General features: G+C 45.1%; 1 protein-coding gene across 1 annotated transcript in view; it reads right to left on the bottom strand.

Annotated features, from left to right (window-relative positions):
• Nucleotides 1-18,510, bottom strand: part of SLC4A8 (solute carrier family 4 member 8) — a 78,889-nt gene that overhangs the window by 26,405 nt on the left and 33,974 nt on the right. Inside the window, exons 9-17 of the mRNA XM_037137194.2 lie at nt 16,874-16,961; nt 15,774-15,920; nt 14,861-14,961; nt 9,696-9,870; nt 8,955-9,088; nt 7,963-8,208; nt 4,178-4,283; nt 3,400-3,561; nt 1,430-1,543 (exon numbers count right to left, since the gene is read on the bottom strand). Coding sequence (XP_036993089.2) covers nt 1,430-1,543; nt 3,400-3,561; nt 4,178-4,283; nt 7,963-8,208; nt 8,955-9,088; nt 9,696-9,870; nt 14,861-14,961; nt 15,774-15,920; nt 16,874-16,961 — 1,273 coding nt within the window. The remainder of the gene's footprint in view (nt 1-1,429; nt 1,544-3,399; nt 3,562-4,177; nt 4,284-7,962; nt 8,209-8,954; nt 9,089-9,695; nt 9,871-14,860; nt 14,962-15,773; nt 15,921-16,873; nt 16,962-18,510) is intronic.

Raw genomic sequence — 18,510 nt, 5'->3', positions numbered from 1 at the left:
ATGACTCTAGGGTTCAAAGACTCTTCAGTAATGTCAGCAAGTCCCAATTATGAATGGGTTGAGTTCTGAAAGTTTATAGACTTTCCTTAATAATAATGTTCTAAGTGGTAAGTAAACTGTCAGGCCAACACAAAACCTTATTAAACCCTGACCCACAGTACGCTGTTAGAATGGCGCTGGCCTGCAGGTTGGGCTTGGTCACTGGAGCCACGTGGAGTAACAGGGAGGGGCAAAGGAAGAAAATTCTTCTCTGCTCCCTGAGAGCAAGGCCAGCCAGAGGACATTTTCTCTGACGTTCTCCCATTTCCCTTTCTCATCTTTCTCCCGTGTCCCGGACACCTCCTTCCCAGATGTTCCAGAAACTCAGTGCCTTCTTTCTTAAGCCTACCCATCAGAGAACCACTTCAAAAACTGCTTAAGGCTCTCAAATTACTTACTTTACACAACACCCATTCTTGCAGGGCTGACCTGCTGGTATGAGAGAGAAAGCTGAGGGTGCACTCACTCACACAAAGATGGGAATGACACGGTCTTGGAGGCCTTACATTTTTAAAGTGAGTGTTTTTTCAATTCATAAATTTCTAACTGGTGGCATTTCAGCAAATTTACCAAAATAAAATTTAAAAATCTCAGGTCTCCTTCAGGGAGAGAGGGAAGTCCCAGACTGCCCCTCCTCCTGTCTTCTCCCCTCCCAGCCTCTCACTTCCCGAACCCCCCAGCCACTGAGCATCACCAGCTCTTCTTTCCCCACCACCCTGCGGGGTCTGTGCAGCTGAGCCCCACTTCTCCATCTTCTCTGTTTACTCAGTTAGTGCCTCCATGCAGAATTAGATTGGGAGTACCACACAGTGATCATTTCTTTTACTTTTTTACATAGGTTTTTGGAAAAATATTAGTGATTAGAGAGAGTTATGCAAACAATGAAATAAGGCTGAAGAGATGTTGTGGTTACTTTGGCAGGAGCCCCAGACTCTAGACAAGGCCACCTCCTCAGCTGGCAAGACCCTTTCCGGCAGGGCCCCGTCCCGGCGTCTGCTTTCCTTCCCTCAAACGGCCGGTGCTCAGTGAAAGTGCTGTTAACCAGACTGGTGCCCGAGACCCACATTTCCACAGTGACTGGTATGCCTTTGTACAAATGTGCATATTCCATTGTTTTAAACCTTAATATTAAAACCAGTTAAGTGGCATTAATGATAACGAATAATACTTTTTGTTTGTTATATGAACTTAGGTTTGCTCCTTTCTAACTTGAACACGGCCAAGCCCAAAGAGCTCACTTTTCTGAAAAGTAAGTCACAAAGAGTAAGGTTCAGATTTGGAGGACTGTGAAACTTGCGATTTAGGATGTGGAAAGAGGTCTTGGATATTAACTCAGGACCAGAGTCTATGGAATTACATGAGGGTGCCAAGTACCCTGAGATCGGCTTACCTTGAACACGCTGGGAACTTGAAGCTTTGGCGATGGGACTCCAATCAAAAAATCAAGAATCACCATTGTGAAGATTGTGAGGAAAACAGCAAAGTCACTCACCATGGAGCGTACCTGGCATGCAAAAGGATTAGAAAAGTGTTTGAGTAGGTTGCATGGAGTAGAAAAAAATTTAATATTGCAAAAGTATTAAAAATCCTCAGAAGAACACTTTAATTTTATACTTGAATTAATACAAGCATATTTAAACAAAAGAATATGTTAACATGCCCAAGTTAATATCTCCACCAAAACCCTTGCAATGGTTCCTCATTTCATGGATTTAAAAACCCAAAAAGGCTTGCTGGCCTATGAGGCCCACGCACACTGGCCTCATGGCCCGCCCGGCCCCAGGTCCTAACACTCTCTAGCTGGCTCACTCTGCTCCAGCGCACAGACCTCCCTGCTGATTCTTAAACATGCCAGACTCACTCCCGCCTTAGGGTCTTTGGACTTGCTCATCCCTCCACCTCAAATGTTTTTTCTCCAGCAATCTCCTGGGTCGCTCCCTTACCTCTTTAGGCTCGCTCAAATATCTCCTCCATTAAGATCTTCTCTGATGACCCTACTCACAATTGGTCGCCACCCTCCACCCCAGCATTTCCTATACTCCTTTCCCGCATCATTTTTCTCCATAGCACCCATCACCACTTTGTTCCTCAGAGGACTATCCCACTATACACTTCAGTGCCGCTTTAATAAAATACAATGCCTCTGAAATGCTCAGTGCCTGCTTTAACCTGAACTTCCAACAGAGAGAGCAAACTGCATTTCACACGTGTTTAGCATCAGTAAGACCTGAACCTGACTGCTTTCCTTTGAAAGCTGGGCTTCCCGGCTCCCGCTCCCTGGTTTTGTTACTTCTCCTCTGAATGTTACATAAATTCTCTGACCATGTGGATGTCCCCACCATGCAGCCCATCTGACTGTCCTGGAGCCCAGCAGCTCCTCTCTCCTCTGAACTCCCATGGCACTTACATCCCAGGCTGGCATCTAACTCCTTCCTACTGTTTCAAATGGACCTGGTTGTTTCATGCTTCCCAATGGCAGAGACCACGTTGTAAACTTGTTTTGCATCCCCACAGCACTTAACCCAAACCTGAGCAAGCAATCAGTACACAAGTGCCACTTGTTCACTATCTGCCAGACTGGAAACAATGACCCAGTATGGAGCTTATTTAGTATTTGCCTCCCTTAACTGCTGCGTAGGCTCAGTGAAGTCTAAGAACGTGGTTTAGTCATGTGGGTATACAGTGAATATCCAATCAACTGAGCCGGCTACCCATTCATACATCCTGCTCTGCAAATGGGCCTGATTGAAACCATTTCCTCCTGATTCGAGCTCCTTTTCAAAGCAATGGCCCCTTCAGCTACTCCACGATTGGCCTATAATTCTGCCCTACCATAACTGGTCACAACAACCAGTGCCACCTGCATCAGGAAAAAGTTACCAAGGCTTCAAACAGCATGCAAACCAGGTCAGGAGCATCTTCACTCCTATGGTCAATGTGACCGGTGATTTCATAAGCTATTAATTACTAGAGCCATCCCTGGAAGGAGACTTTGGGGTCCCCTGCATATCTGAAGTGATCATCCCAATTAACTACATTAAGGAGCCAGCTGCAGCTATTCCATTCTGTAGATAAAACTGAACAGCATTCTGGAAATGAAACTTAGTAACTTTTAGAGAATACCACTCCACCTTAAATACACTTTTAAATCAAAAAGCATTTATGTGTCAACTCCTCATCCCACACCACACACCCATGAAAGGGTCTGCTGGACCCCAGCAGAGATGCGACCACGTGGCTCTTCAGGACATTTAGAGCTCTCCACCTGCCACTCAACTCCAAGAGCAGCGTGGAGGCCGAGGACAGGCTCTGTTATATTAGAATTCTAACACAGAAGGAGTGCGTGAACGTGCTACCTACTCTGGTTGGGAAATAGCGGCTTGTCTTAAAAGTCTTTAAGGTGCTCGAGAGGATGAAGGTGGTAAAGAAGAGAATGCAGGACCAGAAGAGCACGTCGGGAGTGTAGGGTCCATGATGGCTGCACGCGGACCCTGTGAACTCTCCGTGCATCTCCTGGCACTCCTGGGGGAATAAACACTCTGGGTTACGAACTGCAGGCGGGAGGGAGTGACTAGCTGCTGCCTTGGAGCCCACTGCTCACTGCCATCCCCAGGCTGCTGGAGAGCACAAGCTGCCAACAGCTCGAGGCCCACGCAGCTGTGGGGCCCTGGCATGCGCGGCCCCCTTCCAGGTAGGGTAACTACTCACGGTCCTAACTAAGGCACTTTAAAAATGAAACCAGAACTGTCTCCAGCAAACACGAGGTTCTGGGGGGGCCCTGGCAGTCCGTATTATTTTCATTATGGAGGACGTAACTAATTGGAGTGTTCTTCAAGCTCCATAAAACCTGGATCTGCCCCCAGCCCTGCCCGCTTTCATCCCCACGTAGTCCAAGTGCAGGCTCACTGGGCTGAGTGTTGCTATCGCCTGAGGGAGAGAAAAGGGAGATACTCTTTTCCCTTTATGTACGAGAGAATTTTGAAAGGGAAAAAAGTCAGTAAGAATAGTTAAAAAATAAAAATAGAAGAGCTTTATTTCTATAAATGCAGAGCTCACTAACAGGCCACCCACTTCTGCCGAGAAGACCCCTCGCCCCTGCAGTCCCAGAGCTCAGGCCCCAGGCCACGCGCAGACTCACAGTGACCGTCAGGTTAGCCCAGTGGACTTCTGCTGTCACGATGTTGTGGTCCTTCCAATACTGCAGTGTGTGGTTGTTTGGGTTCTCTGGGATGGTGCACCTACAGCTGAGAGGGAAGAAAGATTCCTGAGGTAAGCAGCCAACTATTTGCTTAAATACGTTTAGCTATGACTGAGCTAAAGGTTCCATCATCAGAGCCTGCCTTGCTTCTGTGTGCCCACTCAGATCCCTGAGGTCAGTCCTCCGGGTTGAGGCCCATCTGTGGGTCCAACCACACCCTGATTTTTCAGTCAGTCATTGATAAAGACGGACTCAAATCAGCGTGTGGGTCTTGGATTAAATTGTACTGACAACGAAGCTTAGTATCTGACGCACCCAGAATGAGCCTTTGTGGTCTCTTACTTTGTTTCTAGCTCTTAGGCTTGTCTCCTGAAACTCGAACTACACAGGAAAGACCAGGTACTCCACTAAGCTCCCAGCAGCTTCCTCTAAACCTGGACATCCTGCCCCCTATAACCCTGTCACATTCTTGCTCTAAAAATTCAGTGTCTCCTGGAATTCTGATGTAAGCTCTTCCTGACACTGCATCATCCCCGAAAATCCACCACCTTGGCCATTCCCTGCCCTCCCAGGCCTCTTCTTCCATCTGAACCAGACCAGACCTGTCCCACTGGCCACCATGCTGCCTCCCAGTCCCAGCATGCTTCAGGCCTGAACTGGCTCCCCATATACTCAGCCAACATAACCGTTCCCACCAAGTTAATTTCATCTGTGAATTTAATGACCATGCCTTCCAAGGATATGGCATGAACAGAACTAAAATTCAAAAAGATCTCAACAATTTCTAAAACAGGAGGAAGACAACAAAATGAAAAGTAACAGGGAAAGCTATAAAGTCTTACATTGAGGTTAAAAAAATCAATTCTAAACTTGGAAGCAACAGAGATGGCCTGCAGCCAGTGAATGGACATACCGTAGTACATCCACACGACAGACCATCATTCAACACTAAGAAGAATAAACCCAAGGGTCCTTCAATGGATGACTGGATAAAAAAGATGTGGTACGTATATACAATGGAATATTACTCAGCCATAAGAAAGGATGAAATACTGACAACGTGGACTGATCTTGAGAGTATAATGCTAAGAAAAATAAGTCAGACAGAAAGCACCATATAATTTCACTCGTAGGTGGGATATATGACAGAAAGCAACAAAGGAACAAATGAACTAACAGACACAGAGAACAGTATGGTGGTCACCAGGAAAAGACAGGGGTGGGGGTGAATAAAGAGGGTTAAGGGGGGTCAAATAAAGGGTGGGGCAAAAGCAGGTTAACAGTTGTTCTTAAGGAAAACAATAATTTAAAAACAATAGCACAGGAATAAACTGTGTTTTGTGTACTCACAGCTGCAAACCTACTTCTGCTCCACCCTGAGCATGGAGGGAAAGCTATAAAGCCTTACATTGAAGGGGATTTCAATGTAAGGGGACTTCAGTGAAGGGGACTTCAATGGAAGACTCTGGGCGACTAGACCACGGGTGGTGAGCACACATGCAGCATGCAGGTGGCATGTCACAGAGCCGTAAACGTGTAAGTATGCTAACTGAAGGAGACTCAGTACGTTCAAAATGATGTCTGCAGATTTATCTGTTCATACTAGCAGAGGTAGTAAAAACCATCCTAAGTGGTTATATTTGATGAATTCACAACACATTAAAGGAAAAATACACACTGAAAGAAATAAAAGAGACATATTTTAAGAAGCATTGTAAAAAAAAAGAAATATATAATTATTAACAAATGTTATCCCAATAAATTAAAGAATAATGAATTTTCAAAATATAAATAAATAAAAAGAAATGAACTATCAAGCCAAAACACATAGAAGACCACTAAGTGCATATTACTAAATGAACAAAGCCAATCTGAGAGCCAAATGTTAAATTCTGCGATTCCAACTATATGATATAGAAAAGGCACAACTTTGTTGTCGGTATAAGATCAGAGGTTGCCAGGGGTTGGGATGGTGGGGTAGGATAAGCAGGCGAAGCACAGAGGATTGTCAGGGCTGTGGAACTACTCTGTAGGACACTATGATGATGCACGTGTCATTATACATTCATCAAAACCCACAGAAGGCACAGCACCAAGAGCAAAACCTAACATAAACTCTGGACTCTGGGTGACAATGACGTGTCCATGCAGTTCCCTGATTACAAGCGTGCCACTCCCGTGTGGGGTGTTGATAGTGGGAAAGCTGTACACATGGGGGGCGGGGGTACATGGGAACTCTGTACTTCCCACTCGATTTTGCTGTGAACCTAAAACTGCTCTAAAAAGAGTATCTATTAAAAAATCGGTCCAGCCCTGCCTGGTGTGGCTCAGTGGATTGGGGCTGCAGTTTCAATGGCCAGTCAGGGCACATGCCTGGATTGAGGGCCAGGCCCCCAGTCGGGGGTATGTGAGAGGTACCCACACACTGATGTTTCTCTCCCTCCCTTCCCCTCTCTCTAAGAGTAAATAAATAAAATCATTTAAATAAAGAAAATCAGTTCTAGACACATTAACATAAAATCATTTAAAAACTTGAAACGCTGTAGCTTCACATCAGCTCCATATGGACTGACAGTAGAATGCAACTAAGAAAAATATCATTTGAGTTTTATTAACCCAGAATTCCAGTATTCAGGTCCAAAGTCTACTCAGTCCGGGGTTGCACAGTTTTGTCTGATTCTCCCACTGCACATAAGCCTCATGAGGACAAGGTCCTTTGTCTGTCATGTTCATCACTGTGTTTCCAGGGCCTAAAATAGTGCTGGCATATAGTAGATGCTCAACAGATGTTTGTTAAATAAATAAACAAAATAAATGATAGAAAAGGTCAAAGAACGAACCTTCACTCCAATGCCAGCTGGCAATCGCCAGACTTCAGGGAGCCTATTCTCTAACGGCCGTCATTTTGTAATAACACCATTTTCAACCCTGGTAAGTTCTGTATGAATTCTGACTCGGGGTGCTGATAAACAATGATAACTGGGGTCTGTAGAAGTGTGTCTGTGGCGGGTTAGCAGACACCTCCACACAGTGTGCTCTTTCTGCTCGGGCTGTTTCAGGCTGAAACTGGTCATCTCACACCCAGACCCTCACATCAGAGCTGCACAGTGAGATGGGCTAGAACTTGATATACTGGGCTAAAGCATGAGGGGATTTAGTCACGATTTGGAGAATCCTATTCCAGAGAAGACATGCTGTATAGGACCAGATTCTCGATGGCTGAAAACACAGACAAATACTGTGTCTTTTCCAGCTGATCCAAACTATGTTGAACACATGAAGAAAACAGTCTCTTTAGTTGAAATCTAGGTAAATAAATAGATTTCTAGATAAAATCTTGGTAACATGGTCCCAGGGTCTCACAAGTCCTTTCAAAATGAAGTTCTTTCCAGCAACTAATCTGAATTCTCCCTGCTACATTTGCAGCCTATTTTTGTCTCAATGCCTGGAACCACAAGACATGTTTGAGAAGCATTTCTTAAGTCCCATCTGAGTTTCACTCTTAGTCCATCCACTCTGTCATCAATTTTGACTGTTCTCCTTTGGCAGCCCCAAAGTCTCCACATCCATATCTGAGCTCTGTTCCCCAGAGGGCCAATGCAGTTCCTTAACAGAAGCTCTAAGCACTGCCTGGCATGCTATATCAGCCATTAAACTCAGGCCATTTGCTCAATATAAACAAGCAAACAAACAAACAAACAAAGATCAGCAGAAAGCATACTTACTAATACAGGCTAAGGTGGTCCAGCTGGCTGTGCATATGGATGGGGTAGGTCTCTGCCAGGTGAATCAGCTTTTCTATTGCTTCATAGATGAAAATAATGCAAATGAGGGAGGCAAATGCTTCTTCAGTGAAGCGGGTGATGTAGCAGACAAGGGAACTGGCATCAGTTGCCACAAGGACAATACATAGGAAGGCAGTCCACAGTCCAATGCAAGCGCGCAAGGAGAGGTATGAAAGAGCGTAGTCTCTGAAACAAGACCAGGGTTCGTCAAAAAACATGGATGGGTGGCAGTAAGAGACAGAGGGTCAAAAATGTGACTTCACCTCTTATTACCTACACCAGCATTACAACCCAGTTCTCCCTAATTCTGACTGCGCTTCACTTTCCAATGCTGCCCTAGGACAGCTGTGACAAAGATTTGCTTCACGGGTGGCTTTTGCTAAACAAGGACATAGAAAGTGGAAAACAGCCCCTCCCCATTTCTGCCATTACTACCCAACGTGGTCAAGATTTCATTCTTGCAGTTACGAAAAAAGAGCTGGCTGGGCCTTGTGCTGTGTGCTCCTACTTCTACTACAAAATGAAAAAAGTCAATTAACAAGTCAGTTCTAAGGAAAGTAGAGAGACAAAGGCATTGCTGAGCACTCCCACCAGCAACCGGAATATGAAACGGTAAGTAGGCCAAATTAAAAACTGACTTGAAATGGCAATGGAGGAGTTTGAATGAGCTAAGGAGAGTTTTCTTAAAGATAAAAAGTCAGAATTTCAGTCATGGCTCAGGGACACTAATAAAGCTCTTTAAGACAAGGAGACCTGCTGTTTTAGGCATGGCACTGCCTGGAGGCAGAGCCCCACACCAAACGATGTTCTTTCTTCGGGCTTTTATCAGCCAGAACGATGTTTGCCTGCATGCTCGGCTGGGACCCTGGCGTTCAACCCTAACAGCACAATAACACAGCCAATTAGAGTTTTCCGAAAACCAGATGTCTTACTTGCAAAATTTGAACAAGATCTTTTCGAACACAAGCACTGGCCCAGTGCTGCCCAGGATGGTGAGAGCCTGTCCCGCAAACAAGGAATAGGCGATCCCAGTCATGGAGGCTCCGAACAAGGACTCGATTGCACTCTGAGAGGAAAGAAACATCACTGAGGCCACAGCCCATCTGTACTGAGTAGTGTGAGCTTATGTACATGCCTGCCTTAGCTCTCACATGCGCCCTGACAAGTTGTTTCCTTGTGTTTCATCTCAGCAAGAGGGATGTGTACACACTGTCTAATACACCTGCAAATGGTATCACTTTGATAACTCAGAAGCCCAAGTCCATCCACACATGGTTCCTTAACGAAGTCCCATTCTGCAGTGATTCAGGCCACTATTTAAACATATAGAGAAAGCACACTGATACCATTCACACCAAGAAACATCATACAGAATGACCTTAAATCTTATTCTCAAACGGCATTAATATATCATTTCCCATCCTTTCAGCAATGGGCAATTCAACTGCACAATCAGCTACTGCAACTGAGATTCGAGCAGAAGTGAGTCTGCTGTAAAGGAAGAACTGAGTTGCTGTGTGGTGTGTAGTCGGAATACCACAGCAATCCAACACAAAGATCCCGGTCTCCTTAGTCCCAGCCCAGGGAACTTCTCCGCCGGGGAACTTGGCTGCCATCCCAGTGTTGGCAGCCAAGTCTTCTTCGGGACACGAAGAATGGTTAAAAGTTCTTACTATGCGTCCTTCGGTGGCTTCGCCAAGTAATCCCCCAAAGGTGATGACAGGCGACATGCAGGCACAGTACAGGAACAGGAAGGAGGCCAAACACTGTAAGCTGAGCGCATCCCGGTAGTCGCTCCAGTACCAGGGGGCCTTCCGCTTGATGTCCAGCACCAAGCCCCCAAACAGCCTGTGAACACATGGCAGACAGGCCTCTGGCACAGTCCCTCTTTCACAGGAGCACAACGACAGCACACATTTAAAAGCAGTTCAAGCCCTGACTGGTATGGCTCTGTTGGCTGAGCACTGTGCCACAAAGCAAAAGGTTGCCAGTTTGACTCCCAGTCAGGGCACATGCTGGGCTGTGGACCTTGTTCCCAGTTGGGGCTCATGTGAGAGGCAACCGACCGATGTTTCTCATGCATCGGTTGCCTCTTGCTCACCCCCGACTGGGTATCTGGCCCACAACCCAGGCATGTGCACTGACTGGGAATCAAACCAGCAACCCTTTGGTTTGCAGGCTGGCACTCAATCTACTGAACCACACCAGCTATGGCTAAATAAAATATTTTAAAAAATAAAAGCACTTCAAATGTGCTCTGTACTAAGATAATACTTTGGCTTCAATTTGACCCCCAAGTACAAGAGATATGCCTGGGGTCAGCAAAGATTCTATTTGCAACCAAGAGCATGAATTAGAGTGATTAGCCAAAGCATAAAAAGAATTCATTTAGGTGTGCATATTACCCATTCAACAGAAAGTTCCAAAAACTTAACATGAAATTAAGTATCAACTTCAAGCTTCGAACTCTGAACTGTTAGGAGGAAAGGCTCAAAATCAACTTGAGGTATTAAAACTGTTAGTTTCATTACATCTTTTTAGAAAATATGCCTCCTTCACATGCACTTTCCTACTCTGAACAACTACCCACCTTACTCTTGAGAAATGAACATAATAATTCATTCACGCAGTTGACAAGCAGCGGCAGATACTTTGTGTCAGGCACTGTGCCAGGTCCTGGAGAAGCAGCAGTGAGCAAGACACACACAGCCCTTCTCTCCAGGACCAGAGGTCCAGTGCAGGAGACAGGCAGCACGGAGCAGGGCGGGGCTCTTCAGCAGGGACTCAAGAGTGGCCGGGAGTTAGCCTGCTGAGGCAGAGGGGCAAGCGTGGAAGAAACTAACCTAGAGGCGAGAGCACATGGCAGGTTCGAGGTGCGGAAAGAGATAGGGCTGGACAAGACAGCGTGGGAGACAAATACCAACAGCCAAGGCCAGGGCAGCTAGAAAAGCTGAGGCACAAAAAAACCTTGGAAACTGTTTTAAGGAATTAGAATTTTATCCTAACAGCATATCAAGTCACTGAAGGATTGTACACAGGGGCTCACCATAATTAAACCTGCATTCTGGAAGGATCACTCAGGTGTAGGTGTAAGGAACGGAACATGGGGCAAGATCAGAGGTGGTGGATTGGGGTGAGAAGAGGTGAACGGACTCAGGGGCTAATCAAGAGTCAGAATGAACAGGACCTGGTGGCAGGACTTGAGGACTCGCTGCACCGAGAGACAGATCAAGTGCGAGACAGCCCGCACCCAGGATCAGCAGCGTGCCTGCAGAGTCACTTCTAAGAGGGGAGTAACCAGACCGCGGTGAAAGTTGTTAGGTGAATGAAAAAAAGAGCCATTCAGCATTCTACAGGACAATTTGCCTGTTGTTCTTTTTTCTATAAATCAATGGGATAGAATAGGGAGCACTGCAATAGAATGGAAACATAATAACCAAATGCAAACCTTCATTGGATCCTATGTCAAACAAATTAACTTAAAAAAGATGTTACTAAGACAATCACAAACAGTTGCATATGGACTGATCAATATAAAATTTAAAGAATTATTGCTGCCCTGGCTGGGTAGCTCAATGGCTGGAGCACTGTCTTGTACACCAAAAGGTGGCAAGTTCTATTCCCAGTCAGGGCACATGCCTAGGTTGTGGGTTCGATCCCAGTCAGGGTGCGTGTGGGAGGCAACCGATCGATGTTTCTCACATCGATGCTTCTCTCTCCCTTTTTCTCTCTCTAAAAAAAAAAATCAATAAACATATCCTTGGGTGAGGATTTTAAAAAGCATTGAAAAAAAAGAATTATTGTTAACTTTGTTAGATTTAATAATGGCACAATAGTTGTTTTTTAAAATGTCCTTACCAAATGAAGATACATACTGAAGTGGTTACAAGTAAAATGGCATGCTACTGGTGATTTGGTTTAAAATTATCTAGAAAACATAAAACAATTAAGCGGTAAAGCGAAGTCAGCAAAATGTTGGTAACTGTTGATGGGCACATGATGGGGTTCATTATACTATCCTTTTTTATTTTTTATATGTTTGAAATTTTCTATAATAAAAAGCTTTAAGAAACGATCTCTCTCATGAACGGAGGTTCAGCCAGCCCTTCATTCCTTCCTTCCTTCCCTTTCCTTTCTCCCTCCCTCCCTCCCTCCCTCCCTCCCTCCCTCCCTCCCTCCCTTCCTCCCTCCCTCCTTCCCTCCCTCCCTCCCTCCCTCCCTGCCTTCCTTCCTCTTTTTAGGAGCCTGGAGGGACCTGAGTGCCAGGAGAGAAGGCACGACAAGCCTTCTCCATGTACCTCTCTCTCCCCTGTCAAGGTACAATGAGTGTGCAGGTGGACACGGGACAGACACTGTATGATAACACCCACTTGCTATTTCCCTCTGGCTTGGGTGGGCAGAGTTGGGATTCACCCTTTCTCAGCTTTCAGTAGCAACATCCCAGTCCGGATCTGGGCTTAGGGGAGAGAAGCAGAGCCAGTCTGTGACCCGCTTTGGTTTCAGCCTGCCTGGCAAAGCGGACTAAGGAAGGAGCTATCTACAGAGTCTAACCTAGAGCACAAGACAGAGATCTACCTCAGGGTTTGGGACCAAGGTTCCAGTTTGTAGTAAAGTATTTTTTCTTGCTGTCTTCTCTGGGCAAATAGCCCCTTAAGAAACTTACAGGCAGCTGCAATTAGTCTGGGGCAAGATTCTAGTGTTTCTGGGTCCTTAGCCAGCACAGCATCTTAGTACCACGTGACTATCACCTCTCAATCACCAACGACCTTCCTCTGAAGGGTATTATTCTGAGAGAAGCATCGCCTTCTGCAGTAATGAGCCTCGCCCCACTGAGGCAGCCTGAGGCTCTGACATGACTGGTCGGCTCCTGGACACAGGAGCAGCCCTTAGGGAAGAGTGTCTGTGAGTAACAGACAGAAGATTTATGTGAAATGCATTTATGAGAAGCCACAGAAAGGGAGGCCCTAGTTTACTCTCCTCCCTCTGACACTAACAGGAACCTGAAGTCTCACCACCACATGGGTGATCTGTTTGGAGGAAACCTTGATGTCCTCATTTCTTCTACTTTCAAACTCTAAGTCCTGGGGTGTCGACACCCCTTATATTCAAAAGATACATCATAACTCTGAAACACTATCAAATCCATACCCGAAGGCCCTTCCCCTTAAATACCACCACCTAAAAACAAACAAAGAAAAGTCAACGCCAGCCCCTCTAAGACAGTCTCAATCCCGGAACCTATTCTAATAAGGACAGATGTTTCCCTTGAACTGTCTCTCAACACCAGGCCTCCCCACCAAATTCGGACTTCTCCCCACTTAAAAGAAAATGTTAAACCTACTCTTAGAGGTTGCTCCCTCTTTTCAGTGACCCCTTCCACCAAGGGGCTCCTCCTTGCTCCAGTGGTCCCTCCCCAGAACCTGCTTACCCTTCTCCATCCTTAGTACATCCCTCCAATCAGGAGACGACTGCCCTGTCAGGACACGGCAGTGAAGTGTCATTCTCTCCTGCTCCTCATCCTCCTTTCATTTCCTCTCCCCAAATTTCCAAAAATGGGAAAGTAAATGGCTCTTCACAATTCAAAAGAAAAAAATCTTGCCCTGGCTGGTGTAGCTCAGTGGATTGAGCGCAGGCCTGCGAACCAGACAATCGCGGTTCGATTCCCAGTCAGGGCACATACCCGGGTTGCAGGCTGGTTCCCTGCAGGCCAGTTCCCAGCAGGGGATGCATGAAAGGCAACCATACATTGATGTTTCTCTCCCTCTCTCTTTCCCTTCCCCTCTAAAGATAAATAAATAAAATCTTAAAAAAAAAAAAAGAAAGAAAAAAATCTTGGGCAAGGAAGAATAAAATAAAGCGAAAGCAAGAGAGCAGAAAATGTTAAAAGCTTCTTTCTATGTCTGGGTCCTGCCCTGAGAATCTCTGCCCAGCAGCCGATCATTCGGAAACCAGCACAGCTCACAGAGCCCGAACCACAGTCTCAACCTTCTCCCATGATCAACCCAAAATATCATCTGTCTCACCACCTTCCCACCTGGCAAATAAAACCTCCTAGTCTGGGAACCTGCTTTCGCTCACTACCACAGTGAACCTTTTTCTTGGACATTGCTTCTCAAAATTTTGGCCTAGAAGAGTAGATTACCTATTCTGAGACATGTACCTAAAATGGTACCTATTTTCTTACCCTGAGAGTTTCTCTTAAAATAATCATTCAATATTTATCCATACTTACTCCATCCATGTTACTGAATAAGCATCATTCTAAAATCATACATTCATTCATTCATTTGAATAGCTACTCTGTGCAGAGCACTGTGCTAGGTGCTAGTAATATAATGGGGTCCCTGCTGTTATGGGGCAAACATTCTAGCAGGAAGGACAATGAACCAAGCAATAATAAAGTATAATAAGAGCTGTACAGGGGGTTGGGAGTAGGGTGGCAGGTGGGCAGGGGACAGAGCTCAAAGTTGTGACACCATGTAGCAGGAATGCCTAACCTCACCTATAGAGAGTCCCGGAAGGCTTTCCAAAAGAAGTGACACCTCAGCCGAGGCCAAGGATGAGCAGCAGTCAGCCAGGAGAGGAGGAAGGGGGTGTGTGTTCAGACCAGAGGGAACGGCGTGTGGGAGGAACTGGAGGTGAAACAGAGCATGGTACCGAACGAATACAACCTTCGATATGTTCATAGTACTTATAGCCAATGGTTCCATCTGAAGAGTCACTCCCAGCCATTTAAGCTGCTACAGAGTAGAAGGCTGAAAGCGAAGAGGATGACTCATTCCCTTACACAACTGGCGCCCAGCAAGCAGCGTCAGCTGGGAAACATCCCGGAACTCACCGCCCGGTGCGCTGAAGCTCTGGCCCGCTGTGGCCCCCGTGTGGTTCTGGTTCTATGTGGCAAACGTTTCCATTTGGAACTCCAGGCATTTTCCTTTTTTCCTTTTAACAGAGATGACCACAAAATCAATGAAGTCAGCCATCTAGTTTGTAGTTCCTACTAACAACGGGAAGTGGTAAAATAATCCAAAAGCAGCCAAAAAATACCCAAGTGTTTGTAGCTTTCACATGCATTCATTGATTTGGGGCAGTTTATTGACTTTTCTGAGAAAAAAACAAAACCATAATTTCTCCTCCTCTCCACTAGGACTTGACTTCTAACTCTGCCTTGCCCAGAAGCAGAAAAACGGAGGCTTTGACACCCAGTATAACCTAAGCTCCAGTTTCACATCTGCCTCTATATAATCTTACTTTACCTTAAAACCCTGAAGATAGTTTTATTCCTTTTTTGTAAGCTAAGGATAGCAATCCCTATTTGGGGATGCTGCTGAGAAGATTGAATTAGCACATGTAAAGCACCTGGTTTACTGTCCAGTGCTTAGCAGGAGTATCCTTCCCATCTTCAACCTGTCAAAAAAGTGTGAACGCTATTTGCTCTCTCTATACAACTCCCTCTTTTCATTTACAATAGTGTCATTCCTAACATACTCCCAAGTAATGTCCTTCACTCTCCCCTCTGCCAGTCCACATCAGTTCTTCGAAAGTTGGCTTAAAATTCATCCTGACTGGCCCCTGCCGCACCGGAGCCAATCTGCGTTACTGCACATTCATTTCCTATTCTGACATTCTAGGTGCCCCCAAACAGGGCATGTGTCGATTTATTTAGCATACACCCAGCACGATCTTTGCTTTATCCATGGTTGGGCACTCACTAAGTGACACCAAGCCACCACTGGCTAGTGTGCATTCATTACCTGGGAAGGGACATTTTTGGGCGGCTCAATCCTAATGGAGGGGTCCCACTCCCCTGGAGGAAGCACCGTCACCTGGTCCAGGAACTCATCAATCCCTGCCAGGAGGTCGTCTCGCTCTTTTGCCTTATAGGCCACATCATGAAAAATCTACAGAGAAAAAAAAAACCCTCAGGAAAGTTGAAAATGATGTTACCTAAAACAATTCACCCATGGACACAGTGAAAAACGAATACAGCCTCTTCATTTTTATTTCTGTCATGGGGATCTGAAATGTAGAAAAACTTTAGCATTTAGAGAAGTGCAAGGATAAAATGATTTTTAAAAATGAACCTAAAAATAAGTCAAAAAGAACTAAACATATGTCTCCTAGTATAAGAAGAGACAGGACATTTGTATAATTTTTACATTGGATAAGGCACTCTATAATTCTACAGTTGCATAATTCTGTTATTTCCTCAAAGAATGGAATAAAAGATGCATAGGAAATTTTTCCTGATCATAATGGCTGGAAAAACTGGGTGGAATTACTAATGAAGGTCTTTGGTGAAATAAGCCTCCCAATCAAAGAGCCGATAAAACACAGCCCCCACCTCCTCTGCCTGCTACGACACATATGCCTTGACAGTCCTGCTTTGCAACTCCCAGGAGCAGCGAAGTCCTCACTGAGGCAGGCCACGGGGCTCAGGCCTGCGGCCACCAGAGTGGCGGGCTGCCTCGGCGCATTCGCACCACAGTGCTGAGCACAAACCCGACTCTTAAACAAACGGGTCTCCCTTATGTGGGACAGGACTGAGATTTCTTTGTGTAAACCGGCTAGATGCATTTAATTAACAATCCTCTCCAGAAAATTAAGTTAGCCTTAATATCTTTCTCTCTTAGTATCCTGTGTGGGAAAAATAATTTTCCGAGAAAAAGATTTCTCTGCATCTTTGATTATTCGATAAGCAATAAGCAATCAGAGAAGTGATCTGAACTGCTTCCCAGCAGACACTTCATCTGTAATGATTTTATACCCGACAATGAGCACAGTGCCTGGCACAGAGTAAATACTCAGTAATTATTTATGAGATGAACGAAGGAAAAACAAAAGTGGCACATACCTCATCTGTCATGATGGTGGCCATGGACCTGCCAATCTCATGGTACTGCTGACCTTTCCCTACTGGACCCAATAGGATAAACAAAAATCTGGCAACACACACAAAGGAGGAAATTATGTAAGTAAAATAAAGAAGTGACATCTTACTCCTCTCTAAAGACCAGCAGAACGTTTCTCTCTTCTATCAAACAGAAATCACCACGGTACCCTCAATAAAAGCAGGCAGACTAATGATGGAGCCGAATGAGCTGCCTGGCTCTAACAGCCCCACTGTGGGCATGGGAAGCTATCTGTATGACTCCCTTCAATAATGTGTTTGTAATTCTTGGGATTTCCATAGACACCATTCCTTGCTATAGAAAAGACACTCTTTCAAAAATATGGCATTGTAATGCAAGTTCAACATAATCAAAATCTCATTCATTGTACTAATAAGAAAATGATGAGATTTTCCTGGACTTCCAGCCAAGATGGAGGCATAGGTAGATACACTTTGCCTCCTCTCACAACCAAAGGGCAACAACAAATATGAAAACAAAAACAACCAGAACTACCAGAAAACTGAACTTTATGGAAGTCTAACAATCAAGGAGTTAAAGAAAAAACATTCATTCAGACTAGTAGGAGGAGTGGAGAGGACATGCAGCAAGGCTGCAGTTGGCAGACAGGAGGATCCCACATTTGCATGCAGATAAACTGGGAGGAACAACTGAGGAGCAAAACAGACCACAAAACCCAGGATTCCAGTGTGGGGAAAGAAAGCCTCAAAACCTGTAACTGAAAAAACCTGTGGGGATTGTGGCAGCAGGAGAAACTGCCAGGCTCATAGGAGAGTTCATCAGAGAGACACACAGGGCCCTAGAATATACACAAACCCACCCACCTGGGAATAAGCACCAGAAGGGCCCAATTTGCTTGTGGGAAGCAGAGGAATTGAATGAAAGCCCACTGAGCAAGCAGCATTGCTCCCTTTCGACTCCTCTCCCATATATAGTGCCACATGTGACAACGTGGGTTGCCCCACCCTAGGGAATACCTAAGGCTCCACCCCTTAGAACATAATAGGTACACTGAGACAAAAAACAATGGCTCAAATGAAAGAATAGATCAAAACTCCAAAAATAGAACTAAGCAATGAAGAGATAGCCAACCTATCAGATGCAGAGTTCAAAACACTGGTAATCAGGATGCTCATAGAAATGGTTGAGTATGGTCACAAAATAGAGGAAGAAGTGAAGGCTATGCAAAGTGAAATAAAGAAAAACACACAGGGAACCAACGGTGATGGGAAGGAAACTGGATTCAAATTAATGATTTGGAGGAGAAGGAAGAAATAAACATTCAACCAGACCAGAATGAAGAAACAAGAATTCAGAAAAAAACACGGAGAGGCTTAGGAATGTCCGAGACAACTTTACACCTTCTAACATCTGAATCATAGGGGTGCCAGAAAGAGAAGAGGAAGGCCAAGAAATTGAAAACTTATTTGAAAACGTAATGAAGGAGAACTTCCCCAATCTGCCAAAGGAAATAGACTTTCAGGAAGTCCAGATTACTCAAGATTAAAGATAAGGAGAACATCTTAAAAGCAGCAAGAGAAAAGGAAACAGTTAGCTACAAAGAAGCTCCCATTAGACT

The sequence above is a fragment of the Artibeus jamaicensis genome, unplaced genomic scaffold (genome assembly GCF_021234435.1).
Source record: "Artibeus jamaicensis isolate MK-2021 breed Jamaican fruit bat unplaced genomic scaffold, CSHL_Jam_final contig_233, whole genome shotgun sequence".
In the NCBI taxonomy this organism is placed as follows: Eukaryota; Metazoa; Chordata; class Mammalia; order Chiroptera; family Phyllostomidae; genus Artibeus; species Artibeus jamaicensis.
This window is presented reverse-complemented; position numbering and strand designations above follow the sequence as displayed.